At 43.5% G+C, this 20,103-nt stretch overlaps 1 protein-coding gene across 4 annotated transcripts in view; it reads right to left on the reverse strand.

Annotated features, from left to right (window-relative positions):
* SAMD12 (sterile alpha motif domain containing 12) overlaps window positions 1-20,103 on the reverse strand; it is a 184,593-nt gene that overhangs the window by 146,230 nt on the left and 18,260 nt on the right. For 3 of the 4 annotated variants that reach the window (XM_084509554.1, XM_084509557.1, XM_084509555.1), the window contains exon 2: window positions 8,018-8,196. In XM_084509554.1, the coding sequence (XP_084365680.1) occupies window positions 8,018-8,196 (179 nt within the window). Of the gene's footprint in view, window positions 1-7,987; window positions 8,197-20,103 lie in introns of all 4 variants that reach the window. The other variant, XM_084509556.1, reaches the window with a different exon arrangement.

The following is a 20,103-nucleotide window of genomic DNA, read 5'->3' on the forward strand; positions in this document are numbered from 1 at the left end:
TTCTGCTTGCTTCACTGATAATACAAAGCATCACAGAAGATGTCATCTTGGACATTTGGGAGTTATCTTTCAGCTGCCTGCACTGGCACAACAGCTACACAGTAATCTGAAGCTGGCCATGGAGTAGAGATAAACCAGAAACTCTTCTGACTGCCATCTACATTCAGAAACAGCCAAAAAACTATTTGCAAAATGTGAAATCAAAGCATACTAGAAAGCCTCCTCGATTTCAGGTGTTATTGTCAGCATTTTTACAATGCCTAAAGGCCCTGAATGAGACAAGGTTTCCCTCAGCACCTAACACCATGCACATGCTAGTAAGTTCCCAGCCACCAAATACTTCCAATCAGAATCATAGGCAAGACGCAAGAAGCATTAAAGTTCTCCAAAATCCTCCCCAAAGTAAAGTCCTTACAAAAATGGAAAATCCCATCTACACCATCCATCAAAAATTAATTAAGGCTTGCAGAAGGCAGCATATACCAAACCCCACTGTGCTTTTTGGAAACTGTGGTGGAACAGTGTCCTACGTCAACCCCTCTTTTAATTGGGTGTACAGCAGACAAAGCACCAGAGGAGGCCTTCACCATTACCCACCAGCTGGTGAATCTATTCCACGGAGGAGAATGAGAACATGCAGAAAATGCACCACAGCATTTATTATTCTGGAGCATCCTGCCCAAGTCAATGTTTTCCAGGTTTCAGGCACACATGGCAAAGCGTTTGGAGAACCAATGTTACACATGTACAAGAAAAGATTGGTAGCAAGTTTATTCCAAGTCTGTTTTAACTCATCCTAATTATCTTCTTTCTACAGCTGGAAAAGCTGATCCACACATCAGGAATTTCACTTCTAGAGAAGAGTAACAGATTTCTGAAGTCCAAGACCTATTAAAAGAAAGTGGGTGGGTGGGGGAATACACACTCCAATCTTTTCCTTTTAATCCAAAGGACAGACTCGTTCCAGATTAGGCAGCATTTGCTTGCTAGAAGATCATATTGAACACAGCTGTATTCATGTGTCTAGTTTACCCTAAGTGTAAACGTATGATTTTTGAGATAAACCCAATTTCTGAAACATGGTCTTCTAACACATTTCACCTCCATTAGACATTAGTAACCATTTCAGTATCAAACAAAGGCTCGTTAGCTAGTAAGGTTGAGCACAGAGTTCATTCTGAGATTAGGATACCTAAATTCACATCAATGTAGTCCATGAAGTGTAGGCAGACTCTGCTAAGCAGTGCTCACTTCAGGTCAAATCTAAACCCTCTCTATGCTCTTCTGAGTACGTTGACTAGATCTCCAGCAAAAAATAATAGGAGTTTAGATACCTGGGTTACACTCAGACACTTAAATTAAGTTGCCCTCATCATCAACAAGCTCAATTCCACTCATTGTAACCGAGGGAAAGACGGACTCCATTCCGCCCCCAGCCATCCTTTTCCAGACCCTTAATGAAATCACTTCCTTCGTTCGCACACCTCTGCACTGAGTGAAAGCTTGACAAGTTGATAACACAAGAAATGCCCTTCAGACACTATCGGGGCTATTATGCTCACACACCCCTTTTGTGATTGTGACACATTTCACTTGCAGTGCTAAGCAATTATGTCATTTTTTCAAAATGGTAAAGAAAAAAAAAAAAAACACTTGTAGAGAGAAAGGTGGACTACAGCGACTGCTAATCAGTTTTGTCACAAGTGTCCAGAAAACACATGTGGCAGATTAATGAAATTATTGTTATAACTCAGATGAGATGCACTATTTGCAGAACTCACAGTGCCAGCAGTGAGGCATTAAACTGCTTTCCTATTTTAAATGCTAAATTGGTTCTATAATACATTTTGTAATCCCTCTAATCAGTATTCTATTATTTTCTTTAAAGGACAATTCTATACTTTTTCTTCTCCACCAAGGCAGCTGTGTCATTAAAATACTGATTTATTTTTAAAGCAATCTCCGGGAAGCCCTTAGAGTAGCTTCAAAGTGAAAGCAGCGGTTTTGGATGGCTTTGTGGAGCAGCTTCAGAACAAGGCGAGCAGAACAGGCAGTGTAAGTACATTATGCATCTGCACGCTGCATGGAATTGCTTTTTTCCTCTAAAAGCCGCTCCATCTCTTTATCTGTGTTTCTTTTTCCCCGAAGAGAAGTTCTTTTAAACAATGCGTCTGTGCCTACATGTGCCTATAGCATCAGGCATCCCACTTATTTCTAGAGTACTGCCACGTCTCTTTACTACTTGTTTGCTAATACATCCTGCAGTCGCTGCTCCTTTTCACACTGCTCTAACGGAAAAGCACACAAATTTCACACTGATAGCTTTCACAGGACAATAGAAGCCTGAAGAGACGACGTTTCCCTCCTTATGCTCCCTCAGCTGCCTCTTTGTAACCATCTGCTCTTGCCTAACCTACACACAGAGGCATTCACCCCCTGCAGCAGAAAGCACCATTTTGCTGGGGATTTGTGCAGCCCCCAGCCCCACCATAGGGTCACGGGCTGCGATGCTTCCAGCACCCTGCCTTCCTTCACGTGCACGCACCATGCACATGCAGGCACCTAAAATGTTTTCATTGATTTTTTTTGGTGAAAGTGCAACTGTAAGAGGCCTGAAAAAGAGGATTTTCTCTTCCTGGTATCCTGATGCAGCGATAGGCCTTACTTGTAAAGGATCTCTTCAAATAGTTCGGAAGGTCAACAGTGGTCTTGTCTTCTGCGAGTAAATTTCATCTGCTCTACTTACAGCCACCTAAAGAGCTAAGCATTAGTCTGAGCTAGTTATTTTGAATTCCTGTGGGGAGAAAGGAAAAAAAAAGAGAAGCAGTAGGAGAGTAATCTCATCTTGAGACAGGGAAGGAAAAGAATAATGGTCCTTTGCAAGATGCCCTTCTTTTCCCTTCGCTGTCCTGGGCAGAGCACAACAAATGAGGTCAGGCAAGATCTCCCACTTACATGCAGCTGCTGTCAGGGCAGCTGATATTTCCGAATCCCCAGGTATGCAGTCACGATGAACTGGAGAAGACAGATCTTTTATAATGAATGCAGAAATCTTGCTGCAAAAAACATGGGGCATCACAGAACGCTATTCATAACAGGAATGGAAGACGCAGAATGGGGAAAAACACTATTGGGAATACATTTGGACCCCGAATCAGGCATTTGTCCTACAACTAGCTGACTTAGAGGACTGCAGCAGACAGATTGGTTTCTTGTCTCCCTGGCTAATTACTATTTAATTTCTGTACCAAGCAGTTAAATTCTGCCCTACAGGTAGGGTTCCTCCAGCACTTCATGCCAGCCAGCGAGGGATAAAAACATCAGCCTCAGCTGCTGGAAACACACAGGGTCACCCAGCATTCCTGTTTCACCGCTCAGGATATGAGTCCACTGCACAGTTTTGAGACTTCAGACATCAGAGATCACAAACAAATTGTAAGCTGAGAGAGGAAGAAAGGTGTCCACAAACATTTCAGCACCTGAGTGGAACAGACCAGACGGGGTCACGCTCAACCTCCACTTGGCCAAAATCCTTTTGGGTTTCAGCCAGTTCAGTCTGGGTTCTTGTTTACATACCCCACGAGGCCACCACAAAGAAGATGGGAATAGTTGGAAAACAAAGCAAAATGGTAAAGCTTCACCAACCAACCCACTCAGTGGCTGTTGATGTTTCTCAACCAATTACAAAAAAAATAAAATGGTTGAGCAGCTGTTACGAATACGTACATGTATGTAACGTTACTCATATCACCAGGACTGCGGCTTGGCAAAAACCCTCTCTTCATCCTACTCATTTTATAAGTTTGACTACAAAGGATAATACTGTGAAACAGAAGCCACTGATTAAAAAACCTAGAGATCTTTTCTACAGAAAAATATTTTTTTTGTTCTTCTGTTAGAGATTTTTTTTGAGTAACTGACAAAATAATATCTATGCTGTGCACCCCAAGTACTCCTGTAGCAGGGCAGAGCTCTTCAGGAAGCCAGAGGAGCTGCTTCCACACCCATCGACCCTGAGCTGGGCCCAGAAAGCTGTGATAAATGCTCATCCTCTTGGTAGTGAGCTCAGTCAGTCCTTCAGTGTTGTTCAGTGTCACTTTGAAAAAGCTTTTTTTTTTTTTTTTAAAGAAAGCAAAAGCAACCGAAAGTGTTACTGAGCCACACTCTAACAAAATGTACACTCTACTGGTGTCTACACGGCAGTCATCAGCAGAAGGCAAGACAAAACACCTCTCTATTTACCAATTTCCTTCCAGAGTTTTCATGAGCATTTTAAAGGACTGTTAATTTGTCCCTAAGTCAGATAAAAATCTGCTATTACTAACACAAAAGTCTAACTAGTGGTTAACATTAAAAGGTCTATTATTTGCCACTGCTGCTCCCACACGAGACAATATGTGTCATCAGATATACGCACCTTACTTAAGAAACAGTCTTTTAATAAGTGACAGACCTTTAATAAGTGACAGACCAGATTTGGGGGTCACGCTCACACTGAACAGCACTTCATGAGTGCAGTATGTGGGCAGCCTTGATAAAGCTAGCACTTCTGTAAGAGAGGCCTTTCTGAACCTTGTTAGGAAAGGCTTCCTCTGTTAAAGCCTATACTGACAAAAATATGGGACTTGAAAAGTATAGTAAAGCTCTCAGTACCCTAAATTATCTCTGGATAAACATGAGTCAGGCCAGTGGGAACTACTGAGTAGAGTTCTATTAAAAAAAATAAATAAAACCAAACAGACCATAGCAACCAGAAGCAGCATTTTAATGAAATAAAGATAAAAATTCCAGAAAACACATATGACAGGCAGAAGGTGGTAGTTAAATGAATTTTATACACTATTTTTATATCTATATCGATAGATATACGTGAAGCATCCTTCCTTTCTCCAATTAAGTTTTCTGCTCTGTAAGACTGTCCACTCAGACTGATTATTTTATACAATCTGAACACTGAAAATCATTTACTAACCAGGAAAGTATACATATTTGTATCCATAAACACACACTTTTAAATACATAAAGCTATTTTAACACTTCAATAATTTCTTTAATTTGTATTATCTCCTATATATTATCAGCCTCTCAATGAACGAAACACATCAGTTTAAATATGAGTAATTGTGGCGTTTTTCAGACTTCCTTGTATTTTTTATACATAACTAGCTGGTTCCTTAGCAGCGTTTGAGGAAGACTGTGATCATGACTCCATTATTCTTTAAAATCGCACCTCTGCCTATGAAAATTAGATTCCACACTCATCAAGAGCTTCTAAATGAGAGCTCCTTCAATGAATCTACACTTTCTGCTGTCTGCATCCCAGATATAGAAACAAATACTTGTATTCCCCTATTTGCAACTCAGTAGCTGCAGAAGAACTTTAAATCTATCTGTAGCCCATGAATTATTACTGTTCTGCAAAACCATAGCTGAAGACAGAAAAAGAAGAACACGCTCTATTAGAAAGGAGACTCTGTTTCTTTGGACAGCAAAACCTTAGAGCTGCCAGGGGTTTAAAGTGCTGGAATTGGTCCCAATGAAGACAAATTAGAAAGCTGAAAGCAGAGAAGAAAGTCTATGAGGCAGCCTAAATTGCATTCGATACATTGCAATGCTTTGTGCAATGTATGTCTTACCACTGTGGATATGGAGCATGTTTAAATATTATCTGAATGCACACGATTGCAAAGAAGCCTTTTTAAAAATAACTGAGCAATGAGGAAATATAGAACAAATGGATCTGCCCCAATGTTTTATTTACAATACTTGCCTCTATTCCTTCTCATCTTTTCACTGTACGGGTATGATTGCATGTATAAAGTTTCATAATGACAGCTTGCTTCAACTCCTAAAGCCACACAAGTGACAATCCCAACTCTACATTCACATTTTAGAGGATAAAGCAACACAGTTTTGACATTTAAGTAGAGCAAGTCTGAAAAGACAGGCCACCTCAGGCTATAACATGAATCCAGATGAGAAACGTCACAAAGTTAATGCCACACACAGGCACACACACACAAAGAAGTTATGAACAAGGCACTCACAAAGAGCAGCCCACTTCATTAGCTTGATATTATTATGCCAAGCTTATTCCATCAAGCAAAAAATTTAGTTTGGGGTGGGGTTATTTTGCCAGTTCTGTGTTAAATCTGAAAAATGCCCAACTCACGTTAAATAAAGCTCTTGTAATCAGATTTAGGAAACCAACGGCTGATTTCACTACATTCAGAGCTCTACACTCCCTCTTTTTACTGTCTATCCCTAGCACAGAAATGGTTTCCCATCCATCAATCCAACAGGTACAGCTCACATGGTAGAGAGAGGCTCCATTATATTAAATCACCAATGTATCTCATTCCAATTTTCCACTAGAATAAGTCTTTTGCAAGCAAAGACAAGCCTGATCTGCCTGTGTTCCGTGTCAGCTACGTGAGCCCATTCTCATCTGGAAGCTCTATTGCATCACTAAGCTCGTTCATGCCTAAGCTTGTAAGATCTCTTCCGAGTTTCACGTACTTGAGCTTTCAATACAGGGCAGATCTGCATCTGGTGAGGTCAAAACAGGGCAGAGTCAGATTGCTTTTGTAAGTGAAAGGCTGGGTAAACACATTTTTAGCTGAGCTTTGCCTCAAAGCCCATCCAAAATTTGGTGGTCTTTACACCGACTGGATGATTCCAACTAAGCACAAGCCTGTTCTCCAAGGGCTCAAGAGAAATCATCAATGCACTTGATCACCAGCCCCAAAACAGACTACAAATAACAGTGATTTTCATAGAATACCCCAAGGTGGGAAGGACCCACTTGGATCAGAGCCCAAAGAGAGACAGACTTTAATCAATGCCAGCTTGAACTCGATCCAGTTAATAGAGTTAACAACTGGATCGAGCTGATAAAGACAGAATGAAATGAGCGTAAGGTGTTCTTATTCATAACTAGGTATTTTAGACAAATATCCAAATGGAGAATTCATACCAAACCTTTATTGTTAAGGCTACTGCTCAAAACATTTAATGCTATTTTGTTCGAAAAGTGAAATACCTTGTAACTGTATGCATATTATTTGTAAGATTTACTATATTGATGACAGTAGCAAATACTCTTACTGTACCTAGCCTTTTTTGGTCCTTAAAAAAAAAAAAAAAAAAAAAAAAAAAGGATAGATGGCAACAGTCATTTATTTGCACTACTAGCTCCCAAAGTACCAGATTCAGTAACAATGACATTTTTCATCCCCTCAAAAAAACTGCTTTTAGGCAGGTCAGTAAGACTGATAGGGCTTTTAAAGAATCTCTCCCAAACTACTAGTATTTTTTAAAAAAATATTCTCTCATATTAGATACATTTTTAACTAGAACAATATGTGACAAATTATTGTTCTATCCCTGAAGGGTCTGGAGCACACACATTCACCTGCACTTCACAGTCACGTCTATTGCACACAAAGAAATAGCAAAACTCTCATCAGCTTATGAACCGATGCAGATGCTTCATTTGTCTTTATGATTCACCTATGAAGTGTGTTTATTCACTGACATACCAGATATGGAAGAACTGACAGAGTATTTTTCTTAAAATTAGTTAACAGTTTGTTGAACTCAGTTGTCCATATAAACATCCATACGTTTAAACCTTTCTCTTCCTTTACCTGCTCCAGGAAACAAATAAACAAGTTACCAAAAAGAAAAGGAAAAACAAAAACCCTATCCATTGCCATTCTGGTTGCTACTCAAATCATTCACAAAACAGGTCTTCACAAAGCCTGAAAAAGAGCATTTTCATTATTTATCATTATCTTCACACAGAGAGAAATAAAATAGTGCAGTGTCCATGATGTGTGCGCAAAAACTCCACAGCAATACCTCCCTTCTGTAACACCCACTTCCTTAGACTTATTTTTGCACCTTTGTATGTCTTTAACAGGATGATGAATGCTTTTTAAGCAGTAGTCAGGACTTCAAAATGCCTGGATTCTTAAAGACTCACCAAAATAAGTAAGGATCCCATTCTACTCACTTTAGATATTTCTGGTTCCACTTGTTGCTTTTTGGGGGTCTCTTTTGACTCAGGCCCTTTCGGAGCACTCGTGTTCTTCGCAGAGGGCGATTCACCTCCTTCACCTTCAAGTTGCAGATTAATGCCTTCTGTGGGGACAGGGTGATCAATACCATTCGGATTCAGATTGCAATGGATAGCTGAGGGGAAAAAAGACAAAACACTGCTTAGGAAAGAAGAACCCAAATGTTGCAAGTATTTATCACAAAGTACTAAGAAATGCCATACAGTAACAGAGTTATGACAGATAATGGCAAAAACACTGTCCATAGCTTGACACGGATCCAGGGTGAGATATTTGAGGAAGAAAATGCAAGGGAATGCAACACTGTATAAGGCTATTCTGTGCAAGTTTCTATGTCAAAATATATCCTCCTGGCATCACTACTGAGTCCCCTAGCTTACAACTTTTACTAGTGTAGAACAATCTATCTCATGTATTTATCCTTCAGTCACACTTTTTTTTTTCTCTTTTCTAGTCAAGTAAGTTGAAGTTTTTCTATTGCATTTTCCATTACCTATAACATGCAAGGCTCTAACCAACATGGGATAAGTAAGCTGTGCACAGAGAGTCGGTCTGTGCATAGAGTAATGCCTTACCCAGCTGATTATCTCCCCTTCAGCATTTTGTTCCACTGCAAATCACCACCCACACCCTCCTAACAAGCAAGAGGGATGTACTCTCTAGGAGCACATAATGAGGTGTGGACTAATGATAGCAGAATAAGGAAAGCAGCCAGAGGGGGGAAAAAAAAAAGAAAACAAATGCAAACCATCCCACAGAAATGCACATTTAGAGCTATGGTGGTGGTTTAATTGTTTTCTGCCTGGAATTTCACAGTTCCAGCACTCACGGAGAGAAGCAGCCTTAACAACCTCCTTGGCACACGCAGAGATTTTAAGACGTACGGATCCTGAGGCAACTTCCCTTGATGCACGGATCCGATTTTTGTATTCCTGCTCACGGGTAACTGCGCTACCTCTAGCGCAGCTCCCTTAATGGCCCCAGCTTCCTCCTTCTTATGCTGTGGTGAGATATTTCACAGCCCCAGATAGAAACCCAAAAAACAATGTGAAACTGAAATAAAAGCTGCCCTTTTACCCATGCTTGGCTTAGACGCAAAGGGTGGGGAGCAGGGGAAGGAATGGGAACTGCCAGTTTTAGCAGCCGTGTGAACGGCTCCGAAAGCCTCTCACGGAAAACAGGCCCCAGCAGGCTCAGAAAGCAAAGGGTCCTACAACCCACTGAATATCCATACACCTGAAATCCAAATCCTAACTGAAAACTTTGGGCCTAAATAATAGAAATTTCTTGGTGCAGAATTAAAGCAAACCCAGAACACCAAAAATTTGCCTTTTCCCCTTGGGATTTCACAAACACCCAAATACTTGTAAGCAACGGGTGATTTGTACAAGGACCACAGTAACTACATCTGCACGTTAAGGACGGAAACTTATTCTAGGTTCAAGCCAAGAGAATATTACGAAGGGTATTTCATTAACAACACTGAGTGATGGAAAGAAGAATTGCCACGTTGTATTACAAACTGCATTGTCTCTAGAAGAATGAAAAAAAAAATATCTGTCGCTGGTCCACAGAAAACCAGTATATTAAAGTAAAAATTGGAAGGGAACTAAATTTCACTCTTGCTATAAGAGAACCTAAAGGAAAGGAGGTCTGCAGCAGTCTGCATGGCTCGTATCTGCCATCTTCTTGTCTCATTTCAGCAGGCCAGGCATCTGCAATTTCTTCCTAGAGAGCTGTTACAGAGCCCAGTTTCCCAAGGCAGCTCTGAACAGTTCTTCTTTAAGTCTAGCTGCAGCTCTTTTATTTGAAAGCCTCTCTTCCTTCATTCAAACCGATTCTGGAGCTCGGCTGCAGGCAGAGCAAAACCCAAGTCTCCTCGTTCTGACATCGCCTCTCACTGCTGAGGAGGGAGAACAGACGGCTGTCTGCAAGGCACTCCTCTCCTCCTACTGCTTCTCCCAGCCACACCACTCAGTCAATCCAAAATACAAACACTTCAACCTTAATAATCTCAGGAGAAACATTTCCTAACTTTTGAGCCCTTTATTTCTAGATCCACGCCATACCTACCTCTCCCTGGATTTTGCTTTTATCATGGCTACAAGACCGCAGTGGAGCTAAACTTGAACGCAGCTGCTTGATTTTTCCCTTACTGAACCTCTATCTGCAACAGAAAGAAATGTCAAAACCCTTTTACTTCTGCAGCGAAGCTTACAGGCTTCACCTGCTCTGGCTGCGTGGCCATTATGTTCCCATACCACAAGCCTGACAGACTTATGATGGAGTCTTTAACACTTTTCATCTCCCAAGGGAGGTTTCAAAGGGAGTGTTGTGTGGTTTATATTTACATTCTAGTGTGCGTTAGGACACTAAAAAATTCCCTCTCCCCTAAATCATACTCACCCGTCATGATCTATCTCTTCTAGATCATATTTACCTGCCTGAAAGAAAAAAAGTAATTACTAATGACTACTTTACCCTCCAGACTACAGAAAAAATAGATGTGATCCACCGAGACAGACTTTTCCATGGCCCAATACATACGGAAGCTGTCCTGTTAGCAGTCAGATTTAAGACTGCAATTCCCCTCCTGCACAAAAAGAAAGGGAGATACCCTAACCACCCCGTAAAAGCACTCCCTTCCAGCACACCCTGCTCAAGCAGAGGCTGGAAACTAGCAGTGAACGATGCCTGGTAAGGAATGGGGGCCATAAAGTAAGTATCAAACTGTCTTTCCTGCAATGATCTTACCTAGCCCAACAGGAGGACTCCTGAGCACACCTTCCAAACACTCACACACCACAGCAGCATCCAGAAACGTGCAGCTTGTGGCTGCCAGCCTCCTTCCAGTGCTCACCAGAGAGAAATCACAAAGCCCAGTGGGACTCGAGCTGGCTGGAAGAAGGCTGCCAGCAGCAAGCTTCCTGTGGATTGCAACCCCTCCCTTCCCAGTGGCCCCAAACAATACAGATTCGGGGGGAGGATGGGATGCACGACAAGGAAAGCCTTCTAGGTTACAGCATCAATTTGCTGTGCAACACGGGGAGCAAGCGACCCAGCTTTCTGGTAACGTGGTAGCATAACCACGTTATCCAAGCTTTAGGATCCGGGAGGAAAAATAAATTGGAGAGGCTGCTGGCAACTGCATGTGCTCCCATTAGCTTTTCATTGAAAAGATGTGACTGTTCAAAAGAAACACGGACTGCCTCAGAAAAGACTTTTCCGAAGTTATCAGTGTTAGGGTGGGAGAAAGAAACAACTTTTTAATGTATTTTCTGGGACGAGAGGGAGAAGGGAAGAGTTCAACTCTCCTTCTTCACCCCCAGCACAGTCTTGGCTTACCACTAAGCCTGGACTGGCAGCCTCAGCACTGGGAGACCGGAGGAGAACATGCAGAAGTGAGAATAAATATCACCTCGGTCACTTGGCAAAGCTAATATCTGTCAGGAGGCATCATCAGGTGGCCAGCTCTGTTGCTTTTTCTCCAGTGCTGCCTCCAGCTCTCAGCTAGGAGACAAAGAAGGAAAGAGCATTCTCTTGCACTCTGTTACTTTCCATTAGCAGACAGAAATCCCTTATTTTCATTTCTAGAGCAGGCAGAGCTCTCACTTTTTTTTTAAAGAAATGTCAATACAAACCATAATTGCTCCCCTTCAGGATTTGTTAAAAGCAGGGAAAGAGGTGAAGGTCTGGACGGTAACAGCATTCCCTCTTCTCAGATCAGCACCTTGTATAATTTCAGCCAGATAAGACTGGCTTACAACGTCAGGACTGACTACGCAAAGCTCAAGGGGCTGACAGCTTCCAGGGCTGAAGTCCTCTAGAACTGATCTAAGCAGATCTCAAATCACCAACTTCATCACAGCCCAACTCCTCTGACCCTCCCGGCTGACCCCAAACTGCAGAGCTCATCTCTTCCCGGACGTCTGACAAAGATTCTTCTCTCTAACCATAGACAAAGGAGTTTCTTGCTAAATTACTTGTCCAGGCTCCTACCTCTCTCTACTCTGCCCTTGGCTACCACCACCTTCCCCCACCCTCTGGCATTTCCCTGTCCCACTGCTTTGACAGCAGTCCCAGCACTTCTTCGTTCTGCCAGGTCAAATCCATCTCAGCACTCGTAGACTCCAGAAGCCCATCAGGCCACCAAACCCCACTCCATACCAGTTAATACCATACACGTCAGTAGCATCATTAGATTTTGAAGCAGAACCTAATCTTACTCCATCCATCATCCCTGCATCTCAGTAACAAGTCTCCATCCCATTCCAGATTGCTGAAATTCTCCTTTCCCTTTATGCCCACCAGCTGGACAGTGTGCTGAAAACCCCACCTGACAGCTGATTAATGCCGTGTCTGTCCTCACGCTTCCCAGCGATTGTTGTTTTACTTGGACTGAAAGCTTTCTGTGGTGGGAACGTTCTCCTTTTGGGGCTGGGTGCTCCGTACAGCACTGGAGCGACAAGCGCATGACAAATGGTGCTGGCAGCCACAATGACAGAGATCACAGATTACATTTAGAAAACCGACCATTATTTAAAAACAAAGGTACTCGAGTGCTCTTGTACTCCTACCTCAATGGCAGAGCCGAATCTACAGGAAAATATCTCCTATTCCAGAACTTTAAAGGAAAGGCTGCTTAGATCTGCCAAGTTAGGAGGGTCAGGAACTGTGAGAAAACAGTAAAATGAGCACCCAAAGTGGAAAAATGACCACATGTACCCTAAAAGACTAGGGAAGGAAGAAAACTAAAGCTACACAGTGTATTTTTCCCATAGGCTAGAATACAAACCCAGCTCCTTTCTGAGCAGACAGAGCAGGAGAATTTGTTGCCCTCCAGAAGCTGATGGGGAGCAGAGCCCCGCGCCCACGCAGCTCCCCTCCGGCACGTGTACACAGCTCTGAAGGAGCTCGCAGGGCAATGTGAAGGCTCTGCTCCCCTAGCTGCCTTCCTCCCCTCCACGTCTGCCTCACGGACAGCAAGCAGCCAGGAGACAGCTTGTCTGAGCACGCCTGATGGTACACAGCAGTCACCAACAGCCACAGCAAGCTGCTGGCATCTGGGAGGAGGCCCAGCATTTGTCTAGAGGATACTCCGAAAACCTTGAGACGAGCCTGAAGGCACTCTTCAGAAGTCAGCCTTGATACATCCAAAGTTTCGCGTGGCCAGATGGGGAGTCAGGCTCTCCATCTGGGGGCTCAAGGCGTAGCAGATCAAACCCAGGATCAATCACTACCTCTGTGTGCTCCACTGCCTGCTGCGTCAAATGTTTCTGAGCTACTTGTTTCAGTGGGAACACTGCTGGCTGCTCAAAATTTTAAGGAGATCAATTAAGACTGCATTAAAGCATACTTGGCAAGTGCTGGAGTTGCATGCAATAACAATTGCTCTATTCTGAAAAGCGATCTGGTAAAAATAGCATCTTCTTACTCATCTGCCCTGTTCTGCGTGCATCACAGTCATGTGCTAGCTTTTGCTCTCTAGAGACAAGAAGCGCACACAGGAGACACCCATCCGACCTCTGAACCATTAGAAAACTTTAAAATGTAAAACACTTGCAAACGTCCAAGCTCTATTTCATGTATTTGTGCCATAAACTTAGCTGCACAATGCCAGGAGCTGTGTCGACACAATCCACCTTTCCATCTTTGCTCGGTTCTTCATCAAAGGCCAATCAAATCTCCAACCATGCAAAATTCTGCAGTCAGCTCTTTCTGCCAGGCTCCTGCACACTTCCAGGTGCTGCATTTCAATACCGAGTGGTCAAACAGCAACCACTGGGCTTTTTGCTTGGTATCACTCACAATCCACTTCAATTATATTGATCAGAATCAGGGAGGCATTGACACAGAACAGATCTTGCTCCAGACAGATGGCTGCTCGCATTGACCGAGCAAGCAAGAAGGAGTTGCATCAAAGCCCTTCCCCAATTTCCAGAACCTGATACTGCATTAGTAATTCTAAACACCTCTAGAAAATATAGGATTGTTCCCAAGATTGTCAAACCTGAGCAGTTGTTACCACTTCTGCAATTTTTAAAAGGATTAAAAAAAAAGATTAAAACCACCAATACAGATGACCTTAATTAGTGCCACAAAATATAGGAAACTTTGACTGTTTTATCTAGCAGGAACTTTTCTCACAGTAATCTGTTTCTGTAACTCCTGTGGATGGTCCACCCGCCTCATCAAAATGTTCCTAGTTTGAGAAACTGTCTGGCTTTTGCCTGCAGGAATTACCTCTCCATGCAGTGCAACCTCTAGCTAACATAAACCCACACAGTCCCACCAATTCATCACTTTGGGCCAGCTGAAGCTGTAGTCAAAGCCTCACACGAATCCATCCTGCTGCTTATGTTGCCATCCAGGTTGCTGGCATCCTGCTGAGGAAGTACCTTCAAAATCTTGCCTAGATGTTTCTCCAATCTGCTTGTCTAACGGTCTCAGCAGCATTCACTCAGACCTAGAAGCCCCAAGTCAGTCAGCATCTGTTCTGCTTTGATAATGTGGACTTACCAGAAACCTTCTTGACAGGTGAAGCCCTGAAGTATTTTGCTAAAGTAATACCAACGCCAAGTTGCCTGTTTCTGCTGGTCAGCATCAGGAATGAGCATGAAACAAATACAAACAGGCTGTGCCAAAACCCAGGGCTGGGCTGCGGGGAGTTTTGCGAAGTGGTCCTAGCAATGAGCTGCACCAGGTGGTTTGGGTTCAGAGCTCAGGCAGGCAGGGAGAGCAAGACAAAGCCTCAAGTACCCACATCCCCAACATGGCTCGCAGCTCTCTAGCTAGGCAACTGAGTAGCTATGTCATGGTACCACAGTAATTAATACCACAAGCCATTCACTCTCTCCAAAAAAACAAAAACAAAAACAAAAACAAAGAATGCCGAAAACTAAAGGCAAAGGCAAAAGCAAAAAGGGAAAAAACATTACTCAGCTGCCTACACTCCACATACCTCCCTTACACCTCAGCTGTAAGAGGCAGCTGATGAGTTTTGTGTAGCATCAGAAATATATCACAAAACCAGAACAAGTATCTCAGCAGTTTCAGTCTGAATCAAACTGAGCAAATAATTCTGTAATTTAATTGAAGCTCATGCAAATCTTAGGGGTATAAAGAGGAGAAATACTCCCTACTTGTCTACTGAACAGGAACACCAAGTCCAAAACAAGAAATCTTCTTTTGTTATACATTAAGTTTGCCTTTAAAGACCCTCGTCCCACCAGGATTTATATGCACTCGAGTCTACTCAGTTAAAGAAATTTGCTCTTGCATTTTTGAGAATTTTCCTACTGGAAACTACTCATTTATTTTATGTAAGGCAATTCCTTCACTTTCCATCTCTGATTTCACAGATTGTATTAACGCTGTAAACCAAAAGCTTTCTGTTCCACCTGCTCTTCGGGACGCAGCCTGCACTGGCTATCACTAGACAGGCCCCAGAGCCTCAGCAAGGCAAGGTCTGCCTTTTGTAACAGCCACAGGCCCGCGTGATGAAAAGCAGAGACAAGGGCTGGGCAGCCAAATTATTTCTGAAGCATTTTTTCATTCTATTTTAACAAATGTGCAATTGGTGCGAGCAGCTCTTGAATTCACAATGGCAACAGAGAGGCTCATTGAAAAATGGGCCAGTTCAGTGGGTAAGGCAAGTCTATCATAAACCCTGGGCAGGTATATAGGACGAAAATGGTGACAAAGACAGGGAACTAGCGAGCTATGCAATTAGCTTATAGTAAAAGGGATCTTAGTGGGGAAAAAAAAATAATAAAGGTCAATAAGTAACATGCATCATGTATATACAAGAACATATAATGAACTCTCTTATGCTGTAATCCACTGTTTGAAGTATGTTTTGCAAAGTGATCTTACCCTTAGTTAATAAGGCGGCTTATGCCAGCATCTGCAAAGCTTCTGCTGAAAAGTGAACAACTCTGGATTTCAGACAGGTTTGTGAGATGCACAGCTTTGCAGTCAAAGAGGATGTTGCAGGAGGTAAGAGGCCTGAGCATGAAAAGCACAAATCAGGAGGTAGACAGAGAGGAAGAGAGCTGAATTAATGCTCTCACTGGAGGGAAAGCATTCACCGTACATTGCAGTCAATCACCAAACAACTTGTGCAAACTCCCGACTAGATACCACTGGCTGTTGCCCACTGAGGATTTCAGAGTGAACACAGAAAATAAGATAGAAAAGGGCCTGGAGCACAAGTCCTGTGAGGAGCGGCTGAGGGAACTGGGGGTGTTTAGTCTGGAGAAGAGGAGGCTCAGGGGAGGCCTCATTGCTCTCTGCAACTGCCTGAAAGGAAGCTGTGGGGAGCTGGGGGTCGGCCTCTTCTCAAAGGTGATAGGACCAGAGGGAGTGGCTTCAAGTTGTGCCAGGGGAGGTTCAGGTTGGAAATGAGGAGACATTTCTGCTCAGAAAGAGCAGTCAGGCAGGGGGATGGGTTGCCCAGGGAGGTGGTGGAGTCACCATCCCTGGGGGTGTTCAGGGAGAGGTTGGACGTCGTGCTTGGGGACGTGGTTTAGTGGTGACATTGGTGGTATGGGGATGGTTGGACCAGGTGATCTTGGAGTACTTTTCCAACCTTAATGATGCTATGATTCAGCTGGGTGAGAAACAAGTCTTCATTGGTTCCACTACTCCTGGATCAAACTTGTCTTGTGGTCACTAGATGAGCTCCTAAATATTTTTGCTGCAGAGATTAGCGAGCCATAGTCCACCACAGCCTCTATTTATATGAATGCCTCCAGTCCCAACCGCACTACTACTTAATTCTGCAACCTACCATGTTAGAGCCCAGTGAGCCCATCCAGCACGTCCCAAGCCCAGCCCAGATGCACACAGGTGTTACAGCATCAGCAGTGCACTGTCCCCCTCACACCACAGATTTCATGCCTTTGCACCTAGTGAAAGCTGCTGTCTGCTGAGCACGTGCAACAGAAACGGCTGCAACTCAGCTGTGAACCCAGGCTTTATTCCCCGTCCTACGTACGATGCACAAAGTCATCAAAATGCAGAGGAAGAAACAGTTACCCATTCCCACTAGCATAACTAGTCACAATCTGGCAGCTGACTTCTGTTTCCAGTCCTGGCTTTCTCTCAGCTGCCTGTTAAGCTACCTCTTGTCGGTCCTCAAGGCTGTCCCTTCCCTTGCACATTTAACGAAGGAGCCTGGAAATGCCTTCGTGCCTTCCCCCAGCAAAATTCTTTACCTCCTACAGCTTACTCATACCACTGTGTCCTACTCCCTCCAGTACCACAGCTGACTCTTGTAGTGACAAACCATTAGCTGAGAGCATGCAATTATTTTGCTGGAGGAAAATCCAGGAGAAAGCTTCTATTTACACACATTAAAATTCCTTTTATTTCTGAAACAGCATTATTAAAGTCTGTTTCTTGCTTTTGCTGGGATATTTTCAGAGAAGCAAATCAACTCAGCTAAATGCCCTCTACCAAAAGAAAACCAAAAACTGCACTAAAGACAGGCTACAATCCACCCCAAATTTCCTCCTCAAGCCCTTTTCCTTTTCACCCACATATCCCCTGCAAGCATTTTGTATCCTGTAGATGAATGCAGAGCTCACTTCAGCCCATATTCAGTCCTGCTGCCCACCTGCTTGCTTCGCCCAGGAGCAGCACAAAGGGGAGGGAACCTACAGCCTCGATCCAAATCGGGCTCTTTGTGGTGAGTGGGGTTGTTCTGGGTGCACACAAGTCAGATTTTCTCATAAAAGCCATCAGGATGGGTCAGACAAAGTCTAGCCCCATATGCCATCGCTTAAGGGCACACACATGAACTAAACTTGCCTTGGCATGTTAGGAATGACCCAAGGTTGAACTTAGGAATCGTGTAATTTGAAAAACTATTTTTTTTTAAGCACAAAAGCCCATACCTTCATTGTTCTGCCTTGTGAACCAGTTCCTTTTTCACCTTCTCCAAACCATTCATTAATGTCTAAGGATTCTCTTTGTGGTCATCTCCTTTCCAGGTTAAAGAACCAGAACCTTCCCTCAGAAAACATGCCCTATCTCTAACCAGCTGATTGCCCTTTCCTGTAGTCTTTCCAGCCCTGTGTCGTTTTTGGGATGTGGCAAGAAAAACTGAATGGAGCACTGAGAATAGAAGAGTAATATCCAAAGAAGTAGTAAAAACTGTTCCTTGCTTCTTTTTTTTTTGAGCTCTTCCTCATAGTTCCTAAATTCCGTTTGCTATTTTGACCGTGACCAACCAGACACTTCCAGAAGACTTCAAAATTACTCAATTTTCTGGCCCTTTCCTCCACCTTTGCCTTTGGCACCTTCCAGAACTACTCCCTCTACATTCCCTGCATGCTTTGAGCACATAATTTAGCGATGAGTAGTTCAATTGTTCATCTTCAAGGCTAAACACCTGTATGCCAGCCAAAGGCAACAGCTTTCACAAGAAATAACTCAACATAGGATTGCTCAGTCCAACCTTTGAGCATCTCTCGTTCACAGAAAGGGTCCTTGCCTCAAAGATCATACCCTGTGAGCAAGAAGAGAGACCAGAGAGATGGGACAGAGCCAAAGCATGGAGGCTAAAGCTGTCTCAGCCATGACAACACAGAAAGTTAGCACCAGAACCAGACATAGCACCCCCAACCGATCTGCAGCTCTGACACCGCCTGGCTGCAATGCCTCACCCGCAGTGTTTCTTGCTGCTGCTCTCCTGTTGTAACCCCTGGGACAAAGCAATCCTGCAAAGTCCAAGAGACTGGCTCCAAACAGCCTGCCCTGCCCTCATAAACTGACCCGTGGGAGGAACAAAGCTACACAGCCTCCTCTATGTTACCTACCTTGCTAAAAAAAAGAAGAAAAAAAAAAAAAAAAAAAAAGAAAAATTCTGCTTTATAAGTTCAATTTAAGCAATAAATGTGGGATCCTACTGTGTCACTACAGGCGTTGTCATTGCTTTCCAGCAGCGTGTTAGGAAATGCAAATAACATCTATCTTCTGTCATTCGCTCTCTCACTTTCTCTTCTTGGTAGAGAAACTTTCAAAGCACCATTCTTTCCTTCGCCCATACATCACCACCACCAGCAGCCAAGTTTGATCCTTGGGATGGGATTCCATTGCATCAGAACAGCCAATTTATATCAATCAATGTCCTCCTGGAGCTTTGGAGTTTTCCAGGTGTTTTAAAGGGTAAGAACAAACAGTCATGGAACTGGTTGACCTGAAAACACTTCTGAATTTTCAGGTACACTCTTGTGCTACAGCAAAATCTCCTCCAAGGAAAACGCAGTGATATGCCAAGCCCAAACTGCCTGATTCCTGCCTAATGTGAGTTCATTTCTAAAAGCAGGTAGAGGAAAATGAGCACACAACCTGAAATCATATCCCCTTGCCACTCAGTCTAAACTCACCCAAGGTGACTTTAGCATAGTGCCACTCTTCATTGCACCAGATTAATTTGGGGGTGTCTGATTGCCACAATGCACCTGTTGATGAGAGCCTGCAGTCCAAAACAGACTTCTGGCTTTAGACAGTAACAGTATTCCTCTGGAGAAGGATCATTAACTATCTGTCTTTTCAAAGATGCAGGAACTGCAACAGAGCTGACTTTTCAAAGGTAGATCTTTCCTCTCTGAGCTGCTAAGGAGTGGTTCAGAGGAGGACAGAGGAGCACATGGCCACCAAGCTGTGTGCAGACTGAGGCAGGGGCACGAAGGGAAGCCTTATCCTCCAAAATCAGGCTGCTGCTGAGCAAGAAAGAGGAGCACTGATGTTACTGCCCAACAGGAACACAGCCATGTGGAAGGGGGTGGAAGAGGAGCTATGTTCCAGCCTGGAAACCCATAACTGCTGAGGCATTTTTACAATAAACGGTCACCAAGCAACATACAGAAGCAGCACAAAGATCAAAGGCTGCAGTTCAGGTCTTCCTCTTGCCTGTCCTGTGCGTGCTTCCAACACTGGTCCTATCGATCTCCTCTGCTACAATCTGAGGGGACACTTTGAGCTGGAGAGGCAGACACATATATCAGCTCTGCCT

Source organism: Aythya ferina (genome assembly GCF_964211825.1).
Source record: "Aythya ferina genome assembly, chromosome: 2".
NCBI classification, from domain to species: Eukaryota; Metazoa; Chordata; class Aves; order Anseriformes; family Anatidae; genus Aythya; species Aythya ferina.